Source organism: Lagenorhynchus albirostris, chromosome 11, assembly GCF_949774975.1.
Source record: "Lagenorhynchus albirostris chromosome 11, mLagAlb1.1, whole genome shotgun sequence".
Classification (NCBI taxonomy): domain Eukaryota; kingdom Metazoa; phylum Chordata; class Mammalia; order Artiodactyla; family Delphinidae; genus Lagenorhynchus; species Lagenorhynchus albirostris.
This window is the reverse complement of record NC_083105.1, coordinates 22,183,417-22,208,431: the sequence shown is the minus strand read 5'-3', so window position 1 is coordinate 22,208,431 and position 25,015 is coordinate 22,183,417. Positions and strand designations below refer to the sequence as shown.

Here is a 25,015-nt window from a genome sequence, read left to right as displayed (position 1 = left end):
GTTTCCTGACTTTCTCCCTTCATTTTTCCCTCCCTAAATCATCATTATAACATCTAAGAAAGGAAAGTGGAGTCAGTTACCTTCATACACTTTTAAAAATGGACAGAACCAAGGAATGGAGTCAAATGAAATTTCTGGCTTTAAAACTACCTCTAGTTTTCTTCAAAGTTTATTAAAATAAGTTAAAATACAACAAAATAGAGTATGCAAAGGAGGATTCATGGAATAAGGTCCTGTAGAGTTGATTAGATTATGTAGAAAAGAATCTGTTTTTCATTCATTAAATGATCAAATGCATTTACATTAGAGAATTTATATTGGTATAAAGATAAATATGTTTGGTAATAGATTTTATTAACATATATAGGGCAATCTCCTGCATAAATAGTTTAAAATGCTGAAAATGTAACAGCTGCACAATAACACCAGAACCACCTTCATCTAATGAGAAAGACAATGATAATAAATGTGATATTTAGCATCTAAATCTAAGTTTAGTGAGGGTTATTTCTTGAATTAAATGAACTAGGTCAAATTCCCCTGAGAAGGAAGAGGAATTATTGAAGACATTTTTCTCCTGCACATATTGGAACACTGTGTGAAATGTTACCTATGCCTATGAACCTGTACGTTTTAGCCTCATAAAGATGTAACAAGTTATACAACCTAATGAGGATTTTTCTACCCTCTGAACAGGATGGCAGGAGACAATTAATTATTATACCAAAGAAAGGAAAGAAACTTCCAATCAGTTGCACAACTTAGCCCCTTTGGAGTGCCAATATCCTTATCCATAACACTAAAATATACATTCCCTTGGAACTGATAAAGGTTAAACAAAACAATTTGTATGAAAGTGTTCTACAAGCTGTAGTGGATATGTAAAGCTTAAATGCCATTTTACTGATGAGGATGATGATTATAATAAAATAATCCAAAGTAAGTTATGGTAAAGAAGGTTAGATATTAAACAAATCATTGCTCATTTAGACCAAAACTACCTTAAAAGACATATTTGTTCTGCAAATTGGCTCAAAGTATTCGTTCATACTATATATCTAAGTAGATAGTGAATGGCATTGATCTGATCCAAAGTTCCCCTCTCTTGGATTTTATGAGGCCCATTCAGAATAAGCCAGGTTGAGAACATCACCAATTCCATGTTCTGAGTCCATCTGTTGGCAAAAATATAATGCAAACAGCTTTATAAGTGCTATTTTCAATGAAATATCACAGAACAGCTTGTCCCAATGATATTTCTAAAGCTTGCCTGCAAACCGCCTACTGGGATATCCAACTGAAAGAGAAGGGGGAAGAGAAAGAAACCCATACAGAAAAGTGACAGGAATGGAAAAAAAGAACAAAGGGTAAAGAGACAGCCAGAGGAAAGTGAGCACTGGAGGAAAATAAGGAGCAATGAGAGGTGCAATATTAAACACAGACAAAATTAGTCTGAAGCCATAAAGAACTGGAAAAAATACGTATATATAAACAACTGGGGTCGAAGGATAAAGAAGTGATCACAAACAATGTGGCATATCCAGAGAAATGAAGACAAAAGGAGAAGGAAACACCAGAAAACATGTAGCAGTTCAATAATTGGAGCAAAATTATTAAAATGTTGTAAGAGAAAAATGACGTGAAACAGCCATTTTTTGTAAGCGTAATTTGTTTTTTCATGTAATATACAAATTCGTTTTTCCAAAAGCCAATACAGATTTCAACGTCTATCATCAGCTCCAAGGGAAGGAAACATTCTCTTCCAAGTCCATTCTTTTAATCTGAAAATCCATTTACTTATTATAAGATAGTCCAGGCATTGCAATATAAATGGTGTACATGCACTGATTCAAAATTGAAATATATTATAGTGCAGATGATGTCATGCTGGACACTTACCTGGGGTCGAATGACTTTTACAATATTTTTGAGGGCAGTGTCAGGGGATGGAGGTGAGCAGTCAGGTGTTGGGCCTGTGGAGCTGTTTCTATGGTTACTAGTTCCTGGAGCAGTAAATGCTACCTCAGAGGCATTCTCTGTGAATAAAAATAGAACTACCATGAACCTAATCACTCAGTTTACCTTTTAAGACTTGAAATTACTTTAGTAAACATGAATTGAGATTTCAACTTAAAACTGGTATTAATTACAAGATCATAATGAGGAATACACTCAGCAGTATATTTTAAAAATAATGTTTATTGAATGCTTTGTTTTCTTTTAAAATGGTAAATACCTTCCCGTGTAGAAATGTTCCAAGAAGGAAGAGTATTATTATTTAATTCATAATGATAGATCATCCAGCATAATTGTTAAGACTGCCATTATACAAATGACTAAAACCTTAACTAAAAAAATGTCTTTTATATGACTGAAGTAGCTTTTTTCATAATATTTCAAGTGAGTATTGATTTTTATTAAAAGGAGAAGTTTCATACCTCCCTGATTCATAAAACCCCAATTCAAGGCTTCTCAAAGCATTTTTCCCAGAAATCCCTCAAACTGTAAAAAAGCATCCCAGTGAATTAAACTTGATGAAAAAATATTGGTGCAAAATAGTTTTATAATGTAGACAAAAAAAAAAAAAAACTATCACTCACAGATAAATATATCTTCCTATATGGTCAAAAACTAAGTGAATGAAATTTCAAAAATCCAAAGTAATCTTCCCTTATGTTCAGTATTGGGGGAGCATAAATAAAGAAAATGATGACTTAAAAATCAGCAACATGTATAACATTTTCTTCCTGAATTTATGTCAAAACAAAATAAGATCAAAGATGTAGTTTTAGAATGTTTAAAATACTGGGGAAAGGATGGAAAATGTTCTGTAAATAACTCCTGCTAGCACACAGAAGTTATATTATTTTAACAACAATTTGGCAATCCCCTATGACTTTTTAGGAAAACTGTTGTAAGCTCAAATCTTCAAAAAATTTACTTCCTTGTTATGTTTTTAATTAGTCCCCAATAATTTTGTTCTAGACAGTTAGCTGAACTGACGTAAAAGTGACTAAGACTGTGACTTCATTAGAGACCAGCAAGTTTCTCTGTTCCATGGCCATTGTCTACAATCCCAAGTGAAAAGCAATAATTTATTAAGGCACCTCTTGCTCATAAAAAGTGAGGGGATGAAACTTTACCCACCACACAAAAATATAATTTAGTCTCACTGAGGAATACAGACATAGGTTCATGAAACAAAAAATGCAAGTGTGATACATTGAATTAAATAGATAATTCATAAAATAAGTCTTAAAAGCTTCCAGAGCTCACTCTTGATTCGGGTTTAATATATATGGTGGGGTCTGAATAAGCATCTCAAAAATAAGCCAGGTTCTGAAAGACGGTAGTTTGTGGGGGTGATCTTCTGAGTAGGCTAAGGTAGTATGAGTAACCACTGAAACAGAGACAAAACATCAGCCAGCAAGAATGACAAGATGCGTTCGTTCTCTCTAATTTGTCCCTTCTTCCTTTCATTCATTCAGTCATACATGTAAAAACATTTATTTGGGGTCAATTATGTATTAGGTATTATGTTATGTTCAAAGGATAAATTGGGGGCTTCCCTGGTGGCGCAGTGGTTGAGAGTCCGCCTGCTGATGCAGGGGACACGGGTTCATTCCCCGTTCCGGGAAGATCCCACATGCCGCGGAGCGGCTGGGCCCGTGAGCCATGGCCGCTGAGCCTGTGCGTCCGGAGCCTGTGCTCCGCAACGGGAAAGGCCACAACAGTGAGAGGCCCGTGTACCACAAAAACAAAGAAAACAAAACAACAGCAAAAAAGGATAAATTGGAAAAGAATTTCTAGCCAGGGGTTAGGAGGTATGGAGGGATGAATAGGTGGAACACAGTGGATTTTTAGGGCAGTGAAATTTTTCTCTCTGATACTATAACTATGGATATATGTCATTATACATTTGTCCCAACCCATAGAATGTACAGCACCAAGAGTGAACCTTAGTGTAAACTATGGACTTTGTATGATAATGATGTGTCAATGTAGGTTCACTGGTTGCAACAAATGTACCACTCTGGAGGGGGATGTTGATAGTGGGGGAGGCCATGCCTGTGTGGCAGCAGGGAGTATATGAGGAATCTCTATACCTTCTGCTTGATTTTTCTGTAAACCTAAAACTGCTCTAAAAAATAAAGTCTAGTAAAATTTTTTTAAATCTCTGCCCTTGAGAAGTATGCAATCAAATGTGGCATCAGACATGCAAACAAATTATAATGCAATATAACTTGAGAGTTAATAACAGATAAATGAAGCATGGTGAAAAAGCAGGGGGAGAAGAAATCAGACTGGCTGGGAAGGAAGATGGTTGTGAAAAGCTGCAGTTTTCAGGCAAGAAAGCTGGGACAGAACATAAAACATGAGGGCACAGAGGTGGAAAGAGCATAGATGAAGCTGGTATTTTACATTAGGAAGAAGTTGGAGCTAAGTTTAGATAAGTAAAAGAAGGTTTACTATTATGTTAAGTTTACGCTTAATTCTGTAGGCAATGCAAAATATTGAAGATATTTAAGCAGAGACTGGCATAGTAATGATAATAATAGCTAATGGTTATTGAGCATTTATTATGCTCAGGGAGCATGTTAAATTCCTTTTACTTACTGAAGCTCATTGAAATAGCCTTAAAATAATTCTTTGAAGTAGTTTCTATTATTACCATTCTCCTTTTACAGAAAAGGTAATCACAAAGTTATATTTCCAGTAAGTGGAAGACAAGAAATTCTAGATTGATGGCACATTGCCCTTCTGCTGGTTAGCATGCCATTGGTATGCAAAAGTGACTGGAAGGGGCAGAGCCTGAAGACTATTGCCATAGTCAAGGTATGGGCAGTCTCTACTTCTGAACAGAGTTAACCAACTCCACAAAAACAAAGTAGAACATGGAGACAATAAGAAAAAAATAATAAAAACAGAAAATGTCAACCATAAAAACATCCTAGGGTACCCTTGTGTGTACTATATGGTATAATACCTGGAAGCAAGGAGATCTGTTAAGACCAGTGACCCAGGATAGATCAGGGCATTTGCATTTGAGTTGGTGATAAGTGGTTGGATTCTGGGTGTATCTTGAAGGTAGACTAATAGAATTTCTTGATGTGTTGGATACAGGGTAGAAGAGAAATAGAGAGGGCAGGCATGACTAAGATTTTTGGCCTGAGGAACTGAAAGGATGTAGTTTTGATAAGCAGAAACAGGAAAGACTATTGGAGGAGCATATACTCCTTACCATATCACTTCAGATATTGCCTCTACCCCATTTTCTCTTTTCTCTCCTTTTGGACTCCAGTGAAATAATGTCAGACTTTATTCTCCTTATCATTTATTCTCTCTTTTGTACTTTCATCGTTTTTCTCTCTGTATTGCATTCTGAATAGTTTCTTACACTCATTTTCCAGCTTACTGGTTCTTTCTTCAGCTGTGTCTAGTCTGCTATCAAACCTTTTTCTTACTTTCAGTTATGCTTTTCAGTTCTAAAATTTCTATTTGGTTCTTTTTCAAATACATTGATCACCATTTAGCATTTTCAATTCCCTAACAACATTTTCAGGCTTGCTTTTATTGATTAGAAACAGCAAGTAAAGTGGGTTTGTTTTTAATCTGTCTGATAATTCCAATATTTGAAGTCTTCATGAATCTGTTTCTGTGTCTCTGTTTCTCACTCATGGTATCCTATTCCATTGTCTGTTTCATCTTCAATTCTGTGCTACTTTTTACTCAACTTTTTGTTAGAATAAAATATACAACATTAAATATCGCTCTTTGTCTATTAGTAAATATTAATTCAAAAAAGCATCCAAACTCACATTCTAATACCAGATGCTGGAGTCTGTGGAAAACTTGCCTGTTCAATGTTAGACAATTCATTTAACTGCTCTGGATTTCAGTTTTTCTTTAAAAATGAGGATTAATAACTACATTCTAGGGTTTATGTGTGCAGAAAAAGGTGAGAGAACACAAATGAAAAAGAACTAGCACATAATGACATAGTATGCAGTTAATAAATTTGAGTTTCCATTTTCCCTATTAAACCAAATATTATCAGAATTAAATTAAAATATAGAAGAGGAAAGAAAATCTAGAGGGAAAAGCAAGAAAATAAATAGTAGTACTTTGTAGGTAATACATCTAGAGTAATGACTGTGAGTACTTGGGCAGGATTTGAGACCAGTATCTTAGCTATTAACACAAACTGGTAGGGACAGAATTTTAATTCCAGGAATAAGAGATGATCCCTTGAGGAATGATTCACTGCAAGGGCTGGCCCTGTTAAGTGATTTTGCATCAAAGCCAGAAAAAACTGCTGGGTAGTCCATGCAGACTATAAAGCAAAAGCTTCTTGAATGTTTCTTGTAAGTAATTTAATACATAGTACAAGACAGTGGGTAATCAAGTGCTAAATTTAGAAAAGACTCTGTCTCCATCTTCTGAAGCCATGACATGCAGCACTACACTGAAAATTTGATTTTATACTACCTTGCATTGTTCATTATCTCTTCCAGACTAGGTTATATTTTCACAGTGACTTATATTTCCTTTATTCTCTCCACAGCTTTTAGCTCATTGCAATCTTTTAAAAATACTAAGTGAAATAAAATGAATAAAACCTGTGTGTGTGTGTCAATGGCAACTGTCATAAATGTCCTTAATTACATGGAGAAAGGTGATCTGGCTTTTATAATTCCATGGTCCTTTTGGAGAAAATCCAAATGAGAAGCATATTCTAGAACATACATAAGAGTCTTAGGAAACCGATTTATTCCTAAAATATCCTTTATTATATTATTTATAAAAACCTACCAATTATCCAGTGGACTTTGCAAAATGACAGCCTATGTCCACGATGGTTTTACATGGTCAACCTGCATTTCACACCTGCAGCTACAGAACATTTCTGATGAAAAGGAAATGAGGTGTATAAAAACTGCTTAGAGAAAATTACTGAAGATACTTGCAATTTCAGATTGAAATGAGACATCTTCTTGTCACATTCCCTTTCTATGCATTAGATTATACATTATGACTGTCAGTTTTCTCTATGATAACAAGCCTAGGGAAAAAAAACCCTTCTAATTCACTAGAGCTTTTAGAAGAAAAGTATTCTATGAATACAAAATAATTCATATGCAATGTTACAGAGTAGAATTTTAACATCATTCAATAGCATGCACTGAACAATTAAAGTGTACCAGAAACCATGCTAGTTGCTCTGTAGCTGACAAACAGGACTGAGATTACTTCTGGCTGGAGATTCAGGAAAGGTGTCATGGAAGAGGTGGTGATTAAGGAGTTCTCTCTGACAGATTAGTGAAATTCAGACATGAAGAAATGAGTGCAAAGGACATTCCAAGAGTTGGAAGTAGGAGAAGCAAAAGGTAGAAAGATGGGAAAGAGGCACAGTTGTGGAATAAGGAAGATTTCAGTTTGAAAAGAATATAATATTCATGGAGGTAATACTAAGAAATGGAGGAGACATATACAACAAATTTGGGCTCTGGAATTAAATAAATCAAACCTGAAATCCTGCCACTTTTAACCTCAGTTTCCTCATCTGTGAAACAGTGCTTTTCTCTTGGTGTTTTTTGTTTGTTTTTTGTGGTATGCGGGCCTCTCACTGTTGTGGCCTTTCCCGTTGTGGAGCACAGGCTCCAGACGCGCAGGCTCAGCGGCCATGGCTCACGGGCCTAGCCACTACGTGGCATGTGGGATCTTCCCGGACCGGGGCACGAACCCGTGTCCCCTGCATCAGCAGGCGGACTTTCAACCACTGCGCCACCAGGGAAGCCCTCTCTTGGTGTTTTTGTAAGGATAAATAAGATATGTGTGTATGTATGTGTGTATTTTAACATATTGCCTGGCACATAGTAAGTGCTCAATTAAAGTAGCTCTTGCTATTATTACCATACACATGTATAATAATAATAATAATAACTATAACTAGATAGATGGCTTGAGGTATTATTGTGGAAAGTTGAATACAGCACTAAATAATTGTCAAGTATTTAATAATTTTAGTCTAGCAAATCATGAAGGATAATTTTTTAAAGTATTTATTTATCTGGCTGTGCTGGGTCTTAGTTGCGCCATGCGGGATCTGAGTTCCCCTACCAGGGATGGAACCCCGGCCCCCTGCATTGGGAGCGTGGAGCCTTAACCACTGAGCCACCAGGGGAGTCCCAAAGTATAATTTTTAATTGTTGGCCTTAAGTCAGAAATCGGCAAACTTTTTCTGCAAAGGTCCAGATTGTAAACATTTTAAGCTCTGCAGGCTAGGATGTTTCTTTCATAACTATTCAACCCTGCTGTTGCAGCACAAAGGCAGCCATTGACAATATGTAAGCAAATGGGTATGGCTATATATTTTTTTACCTTTCTTTTTTGGCCGCGACACATAGCTTGCAGGACCTTAATTCCTTGACCAGGGACTGAACCCAGGCCCCTGGCAGTGAAACTGTAGAGTTGTAACCATTGGACCACCAGGGAATTCCCAGGTGTGGCTGTATTATTACAAGAAAATTTTATTTACAAAAACAAGCATAGGCTAGATTTCATTTGTAGTCTATAGGTTGTAGGCCCCTCTCATAAGTACTTCCCATGGAAATGGCCTTCCTTTTAGGGAGAAACCTAGAAGAATGCTATATTATAAATTTACTTTTCCATATTCATATTATACACGAACATTCTTCTCACTATGCAATTAAAAACTAAGGTTTCATTATGAAAGTAAAAATTCATTTAAGGTTTGTAAAACAAATAACATGATATCTAAAGCAAGGGCAATGCCCTGTGCACAATAAGTGTTCAAAAGATGCTCACTGAATGGATGAATAAATAAATGAATAAGACCAATTGAATCTTTTGATTCTAAAGTAACTTTTAGTAATGGTACATGACCATCATTTCTGGGAAAGAAAGAAGGAAAATCATAAGTAAAATAGCCCAAATATCTTCTCTTCATTATTTTCAGTGAGAAAGTACTTCCTATGTACCATTTGAGGAAGTTAATATTTAACAATTATTTAGGGGACTTCCCTGTAGTCCAGTGGTAAAGAACCCGCCTTACAATGCAGGGGACGCGGGTTCAATCCCTGGTCAGGGAACTAAGAGCCCACATGCTGCAGGGCAACTAAGCCCGCGCACCACAACTACTGAGCTCGCACGCCTCAACTAGAGCCCACGTGCCGCAAACTACAGAGCCCACACGCCCTGTAGCTTGCTTGCCCCAACTAGAGAAGAGAAAACTCGCACGCCACAACTAGAGAGAAGCCCACGCACCACAACGAAGAGCCTATGTCGCAACGAAAGATCCCACGTGCTGCAACTAAGATCCGACGCAGCCAAAATTAAATAAAATTTAAAATACATATATTTAACAATTATTTTAAAGAATTATTTAATACTCCAAATAGTTAATACATTTTACTTTCTCCTAGTAATGGTTTCTTAAAAATTAGCAATTCTTTCAAATATGTTGAAAACTGAAACACTTGAACCTTCATGACTATCACCAACCACTTTACATATTCAATAGTATTGATTAAGCAGATATTTTACCAGATAAAATGTGTGGTAGGCAGCTTCTAAGATGGTTCCGATTGATCCCTGCCTCATGGTAGTCATGCTTTTGTTAAATTCTCACCCCTAGACTATGTATTGAACTTGTTGACTAGCTTCTACAAATAAATACAGAAAAACAATTGACCTTTGAACAACACTGGGGTTAGGGATGCTGACACCTATGCAGTCGAAAATCCTAGTATAACTTTCCAGCTGGCCCTCGGTCTCTGCAGTTCCTCTGTATCTGAGGTTCTGCCAACCACAGATTCAACCAACTAGAGATTGTGTAGTCCCGTAGTACTTATTTATTGAAAAAGATCCGAGTATAACTGGACCCCCACAGTTCAAATCTGTGTTGCTCAAGGGTCAGCTGTGATGAGATGTCACTTCTAGGATTAGATTAGAAAGAGTCTGGCTTGTGTCTTATGTGTGTCCTCTCGTGTTCTCACTTTCTCAGCTCTTTTGCACTGAGGAAAGCAAGTAATTGTACTGTGAACAGCTTTTTGGAGAGGCCCACATGGCACTGTGAGGGACTGAAGCCCTCAGTTTAACAGCCTGCTGGGAACTGAAACTTGTCCATAACTGCATGTATCAGCTTGATAGTGGATCCTTCAGACCTGGTCAAGCCTTGAATGACAGCAGTTCTGGCCAACAGCTGACTGCAACCTCAGAGAGACCCTGTGCCAGAACCACCCAGCTACGCCCCTCCTGGATTCCTGGCCCACAGAAACTGTGAGATTATAAATATTTGTTGTTTTCAGCCACAAGTTTTGGGGTAAGCTGCTATGCAGCAATAGATAACTAATATGTTAGGTGTTTGGCTTACATTTATAACATGGCCAACATGTTAGATGTTTAGGCTACAATGGTAAACAGACTCTCAGCCTCATTTTGAAGTTGTTGCCTATTTAATGGAAAATATAGAAGGGAAAATACAGAATCACAAAACTATGTCATTCATGCTACATATCAGGCACTATGGGAACACAGAAGAGTGAGCCACTAACTGTGTAAGGGGACCAGGGTAGGGAGTTAGTTTATGGGTAAGAAGAGAGGTAAAGAAGAAATATTTCATCACAGCCTTGAAGAATGAGTGCCATCGAGCACTCAAGGAGGGAGAAGCATTCTAAACAAAGAACACAGAATAGCAATGGGGCAGAAGTATGAAAGAGCATTATGCCTTTGGTGAAGTATAAATAGCTCAGCCTGGCTGGAACACAGTAGAATTTCACCATCCCTCTCCCAGCATGGTGCCAAGAATGACTATTCCTTGACCTTTACCAGCAAGATGAAATAGATCCCTGGGGCAATGCACAGTAAAGAAAATGAGAGGCAGAGGGAGGCCAGAGGAGATGGGTCCCCTCCTAAGGCTTTTATGGACTGAATTGTAAGCAAATGAAGAAAGTAAAAAATAAAAGAAATAAAATATTTTATCTCACATTGGGCAATTCATGGATTCTTTTGTTTTACGAATATATTTGTGCTTCAATTCTCAGAGAGATTTTTGTTTTCCAGGATCTACTGGCTTTGAGCCCCATTTTGGGCTTCAGGGTTTGGTCTTGATGACAAATTCTTTTTTCTGATTTTACTCTCATTGGTTGCCAGTATTCATTTCCTGTATCCTTCTGCTCATTCCAAATTGGTGTTCACAACAAGCTGACCAAGCCATACCCTAGCACTGTCCTGCCAGGCCAGAATCCCTCCTAAGCAGGCACCGACTCTCCATTAAGGGAAGTTAGAAAATGAACTTGCTAAAACCCCAGATGAAAGCATCATAGTAGTTGGAGGTGGAAATGAGATTTATTCTCCTGTACCACAGGCTTAAATTCCATGATTCTTTCACACTCGTAAAAGTGACTCTGCTATAGTCTGCACTGACTCATATCTATCATTTATTGAACTTCAGTGTACTCTCTTTTATGCCTCAAAGCCTTAGCACATGTTTCCCAGTCCTGCTTTTCACCCCAAGCCTGCCATTCACCTTGGAACCTTCAGATTCCTTGTAGATGTTTAAGTAATCATCTAAGCCCAATAGTGTTCTGATTTCTACTCATGTGATCTTTGATTTAACTCTTTTCAGGTTCTCATACCTGAGGCTAAACCAGGTACTTCATTATGAACAGCAGTGGCTTCATTTGGGCATCTTAATCTCAAAGAACCCATTCCATAGATACAATATCTAATCATTTTCACTCTCTCATTTCCCTCACTCACACTAAACCTGTTGTTCAATCCCACTGCTATAAACTAATCCTTTTATACATCTAATTTCATTCAATCTATCAACTCATATATTTACTTTTTACATATTCAGCTTAGACATAATGATTCATCATTTAATAACTCTCTTACCAATAACTACATCCATTCCTCTTATTTTACCACACATTCTGAGTGAAACTCTAATCCTATTTGTGGTAGACACTTTAATATGCCCTTCATATCTGAAAGATTTATTCCCTTAGCTGATTGAAGTGTTGCTGGCAGACAGTCTTCACCTGTCAGCCCTCTTTGGGAACTGCATCAGCTGAAGAGACTTGCTTGACCCAAGGTCACATGCGCTTCCAGGAGCAGCCTGCTTCTGATGTCTGATTAACAGAGGAGTATAAAGGCTGTGCCTAGTCACCAACTTGGGATGATTTTGAAGGACTATCCCAGTTTCAGATATCCCTAGGGAGTCTGTAGGTGCCTATGTAGAGAACTCATCACAGGCTAACCTCTCCTTCTGCCCCATCTTGCTTCTTTCCCACATTCATTGTTTCCGAGAGCACTCTTAATTGATCTCCTGTATGACAATCTCCATCTCAAAGTCTACTTCCTGGTGAATTCAACCTTGATTGAACTCAGTCTAATTCTTCTCAGTGGTCCCTTTTGTAATTTTTTTCAACAATCAGGTACTAATCACTGAGAGAAAAAAACCAACTGCTATAAACTAATGTTATCAAACAATTTAATATGTTCTTAAAAATCATTTCATTTGGTAAGGAAAAAAAAAAACACTCTAATAGAAAAAATGGACCCAAAACTACCAACAGGTACTTAACAAAAGAGAAATACAAATAAATGTATGAACATTTTTCTCAAACTTTGCTCAAAATGTTGTATGAGTATATGGATGGCATATCATCTGGTTTTGCTTTAACAAATGTGAAAACAAAATATTCACAGGGTTAAACATTCAAACAGTATAATATGCTATATGATGATAAGTGAGCCCAAGCCCATCCTAAGGTGTCACACCCTACTTCCATTTTTTTGTGAGTTCTTGCAGGAATTCATATAAGGAGATTGAAAAAGCATATGCATATCTGTGTGTAAGTGTATCATACATGTCATTTTCTTACACACATGGAAGCATATGTACTATGATAGCAGTTTGCCTTGGTCTTATCCATGCTTCATTTTATGTCCCTACCCTACTTTCCCTCTTTACTATCTTGCCTCATAATTTTTGTTAGGAAGCTGGATTTTCTGTTTCCTCATTAATTGATCAGGTAATTGAGCTGAAATTAACATAAAACTTTCCTTTAGTTAGACTAAACAATGAGGACACCGACTGTGCCATGTAACAGGGAGTCTAGACCCAGGGTAGCTCCAGGTGCCAAACATCAGAGCTCTGGCTCCTCCTCTCTGTGGCTTTCTCAGCTCTGCCCTCCTCCATGGGATGCTTCATCCCCAAGCTGGCACCAAGATGACTACAGCAGCTCCCAGTATCATATCAGATATGATAATATCAAAACGAAGAAGAGGGTCATCTCTTTCTTGTGTGTTTTTTAAAGACTCTTATTGGTCAGATTTATATCAAACATTGAAATCTAACGCAATCACTAACAAGAGTTGGCTTAAACTAATGAGCATCTGTTCCCTGGGAGGTGGGGTAGAGAGGACTCCTCTGCAAATGCATGGCCATGGAGAGCAGGGTATCTAGGATTCTGCTGGGAACAGAAAAAGGATAGAAGGATGGGGAAAGTCAAGGAATAAATGTTACGTAGGTAATCACGAGCATATACTGGACCGTCCATGTTTTCTATACCTTCTACAATTAGCAGGAGTGTAAATAAATACATACTGGCACATTCAAATTTATTCTTCATTACCTTCTCCTTTACTTCTAGCTCCTCCTCTCTTCTCTTTTTCTCTCTCATTTTTACAAGGCTTTTCATGATCGGCTCCCTCTTACCTCTCTAAGCTCCACACTTTTCCACATATTTTTTGACCCTGAATATCCTTCTGGCTTTCATTTGCCTCAGGTAAAGACGCATCCTCTCAAGGACTCCCTTGAAACACCTAGTGTGTGGCTGGGAGGGGAGAAGAGTGTAATGAAGAATAAATATTAAAGTATGAGGTAAGTGCCCCCCTATGTGGTCCCACAGCACCCCGTGCACCTGCCACATGCCATATCCTCTGTTTGTCTGTTCCCCTTTTACTGGACTGTGACTTCTTTCAAGGCAGACATAGTGTGTCTAATTTGTCTTTATGCCACTATCACCCATTACAGATGGATTCATTTTAAGAGGAGTCAGGACTCAATTTTTGAACAGTCAGTATTATGGACAAAACAGTATTTTTAAAATGTGTTCCATATCATTTACTTATTATCTATGATATACTTGTAAAGTACTGGCAAGAACAAATTTTCAAATATTCAGAATTTAGCAAAGAAGTTAAAAGGCCAATTAAAACAAACTTAAATTTAAGTGATTTAATCAATGCCTGTTGTATTCTATCAAATATTATTTGTAAAAAAGTTTGCATGGAGGGCTTCCCTGGTGGCGCAGTGGTTGAGAGTCCGCCTGCCAATGCAGGGGACGTGGGTTCATATCCTGGTCCGGGAGGAACCCACATGCCGCGGAGCGGCTGGGCCTGTGAGCCATGGCCGCTGGGCCTGCGCATCCAGAGCCTGTGCTCCGCAACGGGAGAGGCCACAACAGTCAGAGGCCCACGTGCCGCAAAAAAAAAAAAAAAAAAAAAAAAAAAAAAGTTTGCATGGAAAGCAGTGATTGTAATTTACTACATTACTTCTTTTACATGCCCACTGCAAGATGTGTGTTTCATACTAATACGTGTGTGCATACAGGCACACACACACTGTAGTTCTGAGAAGATATTTGTCATGTAAATTAAACATGTGCCAAGTATTTCATGGAATTAATGGTTTTTACTCAAAATGTCAGCAAATTCTGGGAAAACTGGATGGAAATCACCAACTACATAAAGAGAGTTTTGTTTGTAATCTACACTAGCCAGAAAGCCCTATTTACTTTGGTTATCTGGTATTTTGATGGAAGATGTGGCCACAAATTAGTCTTATTCTATTATTATCATCTGAACATATATTTCCTTTGATGTGCTATTATGCTCTTCAAATTATGTGGCTATCCATGACGACTTCACATACTGTAAAAGAAATACATTGTATAGAATTATAATTTGTTTAGATATACTTTCGGAAAAGTTAGATTGCATTTCATATGCTTCTATAAATCAGATTGAAATGTCTCAGGATGCCCAGAAAGTAAAATGGGAACCAAAGTATTATTTAATCCTAACTCATCTTTCTCTTTTATACTCACAGCAGGAGTAAAATTTAACTGGAAGCAAAGATTTTCATCTTTCCTATTCTAGAGATAATTCTATGTTCACACTATTGTGTCGTTTCTTATTGAAGAGTCTCTCTATCCAGATGATAGGCTGCTTTCCTATACACATTTTTTTATGTAAACTTTCCAAATTGTTCATATGTCCCCATAAAAACAGTGATGCTTTTACTGCACATTAGCGAAAATTTTTGTTTGAAACTTGAGGACATTTTTTCTTGTTAACAAAATATTGCTTAAATACTAGCTACAAAGTCATAACTATTTATGAGTGCAAAAGTATCTAATGATTGGAACTTTAAAAGCCCAAAGGGTCTTGCTTTTTAAAAAGAAAAACATTAGGTGACAAAAAAAGATCTCAGAGCTTCTGATGCACATGTTGTAAATTGTATGTACATCTAAGGGGCCTCTTTCACAAGCAATCAGAAGTCCTTTTGTAATTATACTCAAAACCTATTTTCTAATTTGCAGAGTTATGATGAGGAATAGTCCCAGTTCATACACCGCGTGGCATCTCTGAACTGACCAATTAATGTGTCGGTATACACAGGTTAGTAATTGGTAGACATACAACAACATAACATATACACTCACACACACACACACACACACACAACCATTAAAGTGTTTACTCTTCAGTGCACTACTAATGGGAAAGAAATATATTGATGTTACTCTTCCAAATATACTTAAAACTTCAAGATGTAATATAGGTTTTTCTACAGTCTGTGAAATCCCTGCTTTCCCTCAAAAAAAAATCCCACCATTCTAGCAAAGTAGAGACAAACTTAATAGAAGAATGGACTAGGATGAAGTCCTTCTACTTTCACTGTTGCCACAATCCATTGCTAAGTTATATAGTGGTACCTATAGTAAATGTTCTGAGAATTGACAGTGCAAAAACTTTCACATGGAATGAGAGTGCTACAGGACAAATTTTAATCCCATTAATTCAATGGATTGCACAGGCCTAACCATCACAGTAAATCATAATCTGACCTTAAAGAAAATATATCATGAGTTGAAACAAATTTATCTTTATCCCTGAAAAATCAGGAGCTTATTTTTAAAGAAATTTCTCCCTTCTTTCTTTATGAATCTATTCAAGAAATTATAAATCAATATTCCTTGTAAGTTTTCTAAAATAGGTATCTGAAGACTGCACTCCTGGTCTTTTACTCTGCTGGCTCCCAACACCTCAGCATGGTAGACAAGATTTGCCATAATTTATACTCGACCACTTCTCTCCTCCCTCATCTTTTCCCACTGCCCCTTACTCATCTTCTACTCCAGAAAAAGACACTGGTTCTCAGGATGCAACTACTCTTCCTCTGACAGGTAGGTCCTTTTTCCCTTTGTATGACAATTCACTAAATATCCTGCCAGGCCCAGCTCAAATGCTACCTTCTTAGTGAAGTCTTTTCTGGCTGTCAGTCAGTAACTCTCTGACAATTCCTACATCATTTCCTCATATGTCTAAGATTAAGCTCATCATGTTATAATTATTCATGTACAAGGCTCCCCATAAAGACTGTGAGCTCCTTGAAGGGAAGAACATTTCTCACTTTCTTTATACCCCCAAAACTAAGTACTGGGTGTTAGATGAATAAACAGGTGCAAGATACTATATCAACTGATTAGATACTTCAAAATAGTAAAGGAGTAAAATAATCCTCATTCCATACTTTGAGGGAAGAGGATTTCAAAAAGTATTTTAGGATTTTTTAAAAGGTTTCTAGATGCTGATAAATCACTGAGGGTAGTAACAATGATGTCATCAACAAGCTCCTCTACAACCAACCTTCTTATAACATTTATTAAAGTTTCTATATCAACTATGGTTACAATAAGATATATACTTGATTTTAACCAAGTAAAATTGTGCATGAAAAGAAAATCCTGCAAGGCAGCACACCAAATGTTAATAACACTCATCTCCGGCTGGTAAGATTATGTTTTATTTTCAAAATATTTTTTCTACTTCTCAAATATTCTTCAGTGAGCACATATTACTTTTAACTATTTATGTTTGTTTCAGACATTGGATATTTTAAAAAAGCATTATAGATACATATAAAAATCTCACTTTTACCCTGTCATAAATCTATTCTACTGCCCCTCTCTCAAGAGTTGATCACCATCACAAAGTTGGCACACATTCTCCATATGCGAATTTATACTTTTAGTAAAGAAAATATATCGTGAGTTGAAACAAATATATATTCATTATATACTGGACATATTGTGTTTTATATTTACAGAAATATATTATGTGTAAAATTCTGAATCTTGCTTTTTTTCACTTAACATTGTTTCCAAGATATATCCAAATAAATGTTTGTAAACCTAGTATTTTCATTTTAATTGAAGCATAATACTCCATTTTACTAAAATTTACACAGTGATTCTCTTCCTTATGGACATTTTATTTTTTCCCAAATTTTTGTTCCTACAAACAATGTTGCAATGAACATCCTTCAGATTCTTAGCGTTTTGTTTTAAAGAACTATTCCTGGAAGTAGAATTGCTAGATAGGAGAATATGTGCATTTCAAAATTCTTAAAATATTATTAAATTGTCTTTGAATATGGAGTACCAATTTATAATCCTATTAGCTGTGTACAAGACTTCTTATTTTTCTATGTCTTTACAATACTTCATGTCATCAGAACTTCTGTGTCATTCTGGTGACTGGATATAAGTTGGTATCTCACAGTGGTCTTAAATTTCTCTGTTACTGGGGTTAACTATGTTTACTGGCCTTTCAGAATCCATCTTCAGTTAATTGCCTTTGTCAGCTGTTTCAATGTTTTTGTTTGTTGTCTTTTCTGTCTATTTATTATCTTGTAGTACTAACCCCTTCTCAGTGTTATACATTGCAATCATTTCTCCTGGTCTGTGGCTTTTTAAACACATTTTGCGGTATCTTACACTAACCATGAATTTTATTTTTAATTTTAATGTAGTTGATTTTATAAGTCTTTTTCTAATGCAACTTTCTGTCCTAAGAAATCCTTCCCTATACTAAAATGATATGAATTATCTCCCTTAATTTGTTAAACTGAGGAAATGTACTGAAAGATTTTCTGATGTCTGAAAGATCCTTGAGGTAGTAAGGTAAATCCTGCTTAGTCATGACGTACTTTTTAATAAATTGCTGGATTCAATGTTGTAATATTTTGCTTAGAATCTATGCATCTATTTTCATACTAGAGATTAATTCATACATATTTTTCTTATACACTCCTTGTCCAGTTATGTATCCAAGTCATGCAAGCACAAAGTTGGCCGTTCACCACTTTGTGAATTTTCTTAAACAGTTTGTACAGCCTTGATATTATCCGTTCATTAAGGTTTGGTATAACTATCCTATCAAACGATCTTTTTTTTTTTAACATCTTTATTGGAGTATAACTACTTTACAATGGTGTGTTAGTTTCTGCTGTATCACAAAGTGAATCAGCTATATGTATACATATATCCCATATCCCCTCCCCCTTGCGTATCCCCCCCACCCTCCCAAATCCACCCCTCTAGGTGGTCACAGAGCACTGAGCTGATCTCCCTGTGCTATGCGGCTGCTTCCCACTAGCTATTTTACATTTGGTAGTGTATATATGTCATGCCACTCTCTCACTTCGTCCCAGCTTACCCTTCCCCATCCCCATGTCCTCAAGTCCATTCTCTACGTCTGTGTCTTTATTCCTGTCCTGCCCTAGGTTCTTCAGAACCTTTTTTTTTTTTTTTTTTTAGATTCCATATATATGTGTCAACATACAGTATTTGTTTTTCTCTTTCTGACTTACTTCACTCTGTATGACAGACTCTAGGTCCATCCACCTCACTACAAATAACTCAATTCTGTTTCTTTCTATGGCTGAGTAGTATTCCATTCTATATAGGTGCCACATCATCTTTATCCATTCATCTGTGATTGCTTCCATGTAGGTTTCTTCCATGTCCTGGCTATTGTAAATAGTGTTGCAATGAACACTGTGGTACATGACTTTTTGAATTATGGTTTTCTCCAGGTATATGCCCAGAAGTGGGATTGCTGGGTCGTACAGTAGTTCTACTTTTAGTTTTTTAAGGAACCTTCATACTGTTCTGAACAGTGGCTGTATCAGTTTACACTCCCACCAACAATGAAAGAGGGTTACATTTTCTCCACACCCTCTCCAGAATTTATTGTTTGTAGAATTTTTGAAGATGGCCATTCTGACCAGTGTGCGGTGATAACACATTGTAGATTTGATTTTCATTTCTCTAATGATTAGTGATGTTGAGCATCCTTTCATGTGTTTGTTGGCAATATATATATCTTCTTTGGAGAAATGTCTACTTAGGTCTTCTGCCCATTTTTGGATTGGGTTGTTTTTGATGTTGAGCTGCATGAGCTGCTTGTCTATTTTGGAGATTAATTCTTTGTCCGTTGTTTCACTTGCAACTATTTTCTCCCATTCTGAGGGTTGTCTTTTTGTCTTGTTTATGGTTTCCTTTGCTGTGCAAAAGCTTTTAAGTTTCATCAGGTCCCATTTGTTTACTTTTGTTTTTACTTGCATTTCTCTAGGAGGTGGGTCAAAAAGGATATTGCCGTGATTTATGTCACAGAGTATTCTGCCTATGTTTTCCTTCAAGAGTTTTGTAGTGTCTGGCCTTACATTTATGTCTCCAATCCATTTTGAGTTTATTTTTGTGTATAGTGTTAGGGAGTGTTCTAACTTCATTCTTTTACATGTAACTGTCCAGTTATCCCAGCACCACTTACTGAAGAGGCTATCTTTTCACCATTATATATTCTTGCCTTCTTTATCAAAGGACACCATATGTGCATGGGTTTATCTCTGGGCTTTCTATCCTGTTCCACTGATCTATATTTCTGTTTTTGTTCCAGTACCATACTGTCTTGATTACTGTAACTTTGTAGTATAGGCTGAAGTAACGGAGCCTGATTCCTCCAGCTCCATTTATGTTTCTCAAGATTGCTTTCGCTATTCGGGGTCTTTTGGTTTCCATACAAATCGTGCAAGTTGTCAGTATAGTTTTGTGAAAAATGCCATTGGTAGTTTGATAGGGATTGCACTGAATCCGTAGGTTGCTTTGGGTAGTAGAGTCATTTTCACAATGTTGATTCTTCCAATCCAAGAACATGGTATATATCTCAATCTGTTTGTATCATCTTTAATTTCTTTCATCAGTGTCTTATAGTTTTCTGCATACAGGTCTTTTGTCCATTTAGGTAGGTTTATTTCTAGGTAATTTATTCATTTTGTTGCAATGGTAAATGGGAGTGTTTCCTTAATTTCTCTTTCAGATCTTTCATCATTAGTGTATAGGAATGCAAGAGATTTCTGTGCATTAACTTTGTATCCTGTTACTTTACCAAATTCATTGATTAGCTCTAGTAGTTTTCTGGTAGCATCTTTAGGATTCTCTATGTATAGTACCATATCATCTTCAAACAGTGACAGTTTTACTTCTTCTTTTCCAATTTGGATTCCTTTTATTTCTTTTTCTTCTCTGATTGCTGTGGCTAAAACTTCCAAAAATAGTGGTGAGAGTGGACAACCTTGTCTTATTTCTGATCTTAGTGGGAATGGCTTCAGTTTTTCACCTTTGAGAAAGATGTTGGCTGTGGGTTTGTCATATATGGCCCTGATTATGTTGAGGTAAGTTCCCTCTATGCCTACTTTCCTGAGGGTTTTTATCATAAATGGGTGTTGAATTTTGTTGAATGCTTTTTCAGCATCTATTGAGATGATCATATGGTTTTTCTCCTTCAATTTGTTAATATGGTGTATCACACTGATTGATTTGCGTATATTGAGGAATCCTTGCATTCCTGGAATAAACCCCACTTGATCATGGTGTATGATCTTTTTAATGTGCTGTTGGATTCTGTTTGCTAGTATTTTGTTGAGGATTTTTGCATATATGTTCATCAGTGATACTGGCCTGTAGTTTTCTTTTTCTGTGGCATCTTTGTCTGGTTTTGGTTTCACAGTGAGGGTGGCATCATAGAATGAGTTTGGGAGTGTTCCTCCCTCTGCTTTGAGAAGGATAGGTGTTAGCTCTTCTCTAAATGTTTGATAGAATTCGCCTGTGAAGCCATCTGGTCCTGGGGTTTTTGTTTGTTGGAAGATTTTCAATCACAGTTTCAATTTCAGTGCTTGTGACTGGTCTGTTTATCTTTTCTATTTCTTCCTGGTTCACTCTCGGAAGGTTGGGCTTTTCTAAGAATTTGTCCATTTCTTCCAGGTTGCCCATGTTATTGGCATATAGTTGCTTCTAGTAATTTCTCATGATCCTTTGTATTTCTGCAGTGTCAGTTGTTACTTCTCCTTTTTCATTTCTAATTCTGTTGATTTGAGTCTTCTCTCTCTTTCTCTTGACAAGTCTGGCTAATGGTTTATCAATTTTGTTTATCTTCTAAAAGAACCAGCTTTTAGTTTTATTGATCTTTGTTATTGTTTCCTTCATTTCTTTTTCTTTTATTTCTCATCTGATCTTTATGATTCCTTTCCTTCTGCTAAGGGGTTTTCTTGTTCTTCTCTCTCTCATTGCTTTAGGGGTATGGTTAGGTTGTTTATTTGAGAATTTTCTTGTTTCTTGAGGTAGGATTGTATTGCTATAAACTTCCCTAGATCCGCTTTTGCTGCATCCCATAGGTGTTGGGTCATCATGTTGTCACTGTTATTTGTTTGTAGGTATTTTTGATTTCTTCTTTGATTTCTTCAGTGATCTCTTGGTTATTTAGTAGTGTATTGTTTAGCCTCCATGTGTTTGTATTTTTTACTGTTTTTTTCCTGTAATTGATATCTACTCTTATAGCATTGTGGTTGCAAAAGATACTTGATACAATTTCAATTTTCTTAAATTAACCAGGGCTTGATTTGTGACCCAAGATATGATCTATCCTGGAGAATGTTCCATGAGCACTTGAAAAGAAAGTGTATTCTGTTGTTTTTGGATGGAATGTCCTATAAATATCAATTAAGTCCATATTGTTTAATGTATCATTTAAAGTTTGTGTTTCCTTATTTATTTTTATTTTGGATGACCTGTCCATTTGTGAAAGTGGGGTGTTAAGATCCAGTACTATGACTGTGTTACTGTCGATTTTCCCTTTTATGGCTGTTAGCATTTGCTTTATGTATTGAGGTGCTCCTATGTTGGGTGCATAAATATTTACAATTGTTATATTTTCTTCCTGGATTGATTCCTTTATCATTATGTAGTGTCCTTCTTTGTCTCTTGTAATAGTCTTTATTTTAAAATCTATTTTGTTTGATATGAAAATAGCTACTCCAGCTTTCTTTTGATTTCCATTTACATGGAGTATCTTTTTCCATGCCCTAACTTTCACTCTGTATGTGTCCCTAGGTCTGAAGTGGGTTGCTTGTAGACAGCATATATATGGGTTTTGTTTTTGTATCCATTCAGCCAGTCTTTGTCTTTTGGTTGGAGCATAATCCATTTACATTTAAGGTAATTATATATATGTATGTTCCTATTACCATTTTCTTAATTGTTCTGGGTTTGTTATTGTAGATCTTTTCCTTCCCTTGTGTTTCCTGCTTAGAGAAGTTCCTTTAGCATTTGTTGTAAAGCTGGTTTGGTGGTGCTGAATTCCCTTAGCTTTTGCTTGTCTGTAAAGGTTTTAACATCTCCGTCAAATGTGAATGAGATCCTTGCCAGGTAGATTAATCTTGGTAGTAGGTTTTTCCCTTTCATCACTTTAAATATGTCCTGTCACTCCCTTCTGGCTTGCAGAGCTTCTGCTGAAAAATCAGCTGTTAACCTTATGGGGATTCCCTTGTATGAAATTGGTTGTTTTCCCCTTGCTGCTTTTAATTTTTTTCTTTGTATTTAATTTTTGATAGTTTGATTAGCATGTGTCTTGACGTGTTTCTCCTTAGATTTATCCTGTATGGGACTCTGCATTTTCTGGACTTGACTATTTCCTTTCCCATATTAGGGACGTTTTTAACTCTAATCTCTTCAAATATTTTCTCAGTCCCTTTCTTTTTCTCTTTTTCTTCTGTGACCCCTATAATTCGAATGTTGGTGCATTTAATATTGTCCCACGGGTCTCTGAGACTGTCCTCAATTCTTCTTTCTTTATTCTGCTCTGAAGTAGTTATTTCCACTCTTTTATCTTCCAGGTCACTTATCCGTTCTTCTGCCTCAGTTATTCTACTGATTCCTTCTAGAGAATTTTTAATTTCATTTATTGTGTTGTTTATCATTGTTTGTTTGTTCTTAGTTCTTCTAGGCCCTTGTTAAATGTTTCCTGCATTTTCTCTATTCTATTTCCAAGATTTTGGATCATCTTTACTATCGTTACTCTGAATACGTTTTCAGGTACACTGCCTATTTCCTCTTCATTTGTTTCATCTGGAGGCTTTCTACCTTGCTCCTTCATCTGCTGTGTATTTCTCTGTCATCTCATTTTGCTTAACTTACTGTGTTTGGGGGTCTCCTTTTTGCAGGCTGCAGGTTTGTAGTTCCCGTTGTTATTGGTGTCTGCCCCCAGTGGGTAAGGCTGGTTCAGTGAATTGTGTGGGCTTCCTGGTGGAGGGACTGGTGCCTGTGTTCTGATGGATGGGGCTGGATCTTGTCTTTCTGGTGGGTAGGACCACATCTGGTGGTGGGTTTTGGGGTGTCTGTGAACTTATTTTGATTTTAGGCAGCTCTCTTCTAACGGATGAGGTTGTGTTCCTGTCTTACTAGTTGTTTGGCATGGGGTGTCTAGCACTGTAGCTTGCTGGTCATTGACTGGAATCTGGTCTTAGTTTTGAGACAGAGGTCTCTGGGGGAGCTCTCACCAGTTGATATTATGAGGGACTGGGAGGTCTCTGGTTGATAGATGTCCTGAACTCAGCTTTCCCACCTCAGAGGCTCAGGCCTGACACCACGCCAGAGCACCAAGACTGTTAGCCACACGGCGCAGAAGAAAAAGGAGAAGAACAAAAAAAGAAAGAAGAAAAAGGAGAAGAACAAAAAAAGAAAGAAAGAAAAAAATAAAATAAAGTTATTAAAATAAAAAATGAAATATTTTTGAAATGAAAAATTATAAGTAATTTTAAAAAAAAGAAGAGAGCAACCAAACCAATAAACAAATCCACCGATTATAACAAGCACTAAAAACTATACTAAAAGAAAATGGACAGACAGAACCCTACGACTAATGGTAAAAGCAAACCTATACAGACAAAATCGCACAAAGAAGCATATACAAACACACTCACAAAAGGAGAAAAAGAGAGCAACCAAATCACAAACAAACCTACCAATGATAATAAGCAATAAATACTAAACTAAGATAAATATAAAACTAGAAAAAATTAGATATAGAAAGCAAACTTCAAGTCTACAGTCGTTCCAAAGTCCACTGCCTAAGTTTTGGGATGATTCGTTGTCTGTTCAGGTATTCCACAGATGCAGGGTACATCAAGTTGATTGTGTAGATTTAATCTGCTGCTCCTGAGGCTGCTGGGAGAAATTTCCCTTTCTCTTCTTTGTTCGCACAGCTCCTGGGGTTCGGCTTTCGATTTGGCCCTGCCTCTGCGTGTAGGTCGCCTGAGGGCATGACAGGAAGGGGTTAAAGTAGCAGCTGATTAGGGGGCTCTGGCTCACTCAGGTCAGGAGGAGGGAGGGGTACGGAATGCAGGTCAAGCCTGCAGCAGCAGAGGCTGGCATGACGTTGCAACAGCTTGAGGCGCACTGTGTGTTCTCCCGGGGAAGTTGTCTCTGGATCACAGGACCCTGGCAGTGGCGGGCTGCACAGCCTCCCTGGAAGGGGGTGTGTGGATAGTGACCTGTGCTTGCTCACAGGATTCTTGGTG

At 37.0% G+C, this 25,015-nt stretch overlaps 1 protein-coding gene across 6 annotated transcripts in view; it reads right to left on the bottom strand.

The window, feature by feature from the left end:
* Positions 1-25,015, bottom strand: part of ANKS1B (ankyrin repeat and sterile alpha motif domain containing 1B) — a 1,163,439-nt gene that overhangs the window by 670,110 nt on the left and 468,314 nt on the right. For all 6 annotated transcript variants that reach the window (XM_060164617.1, XM_060164618.1, XM_060164622.1 and 3 more), the window contains exon 11: positions 1,900-2,036. In XM_060164617.1, coding sequence (XP_060020600.1) covers positions 1,900-2,036 — 137 coding nt within the window. The remainder of the gene's footprint in view (positions 1-1,899; positions 2,037-25,015) is intronic.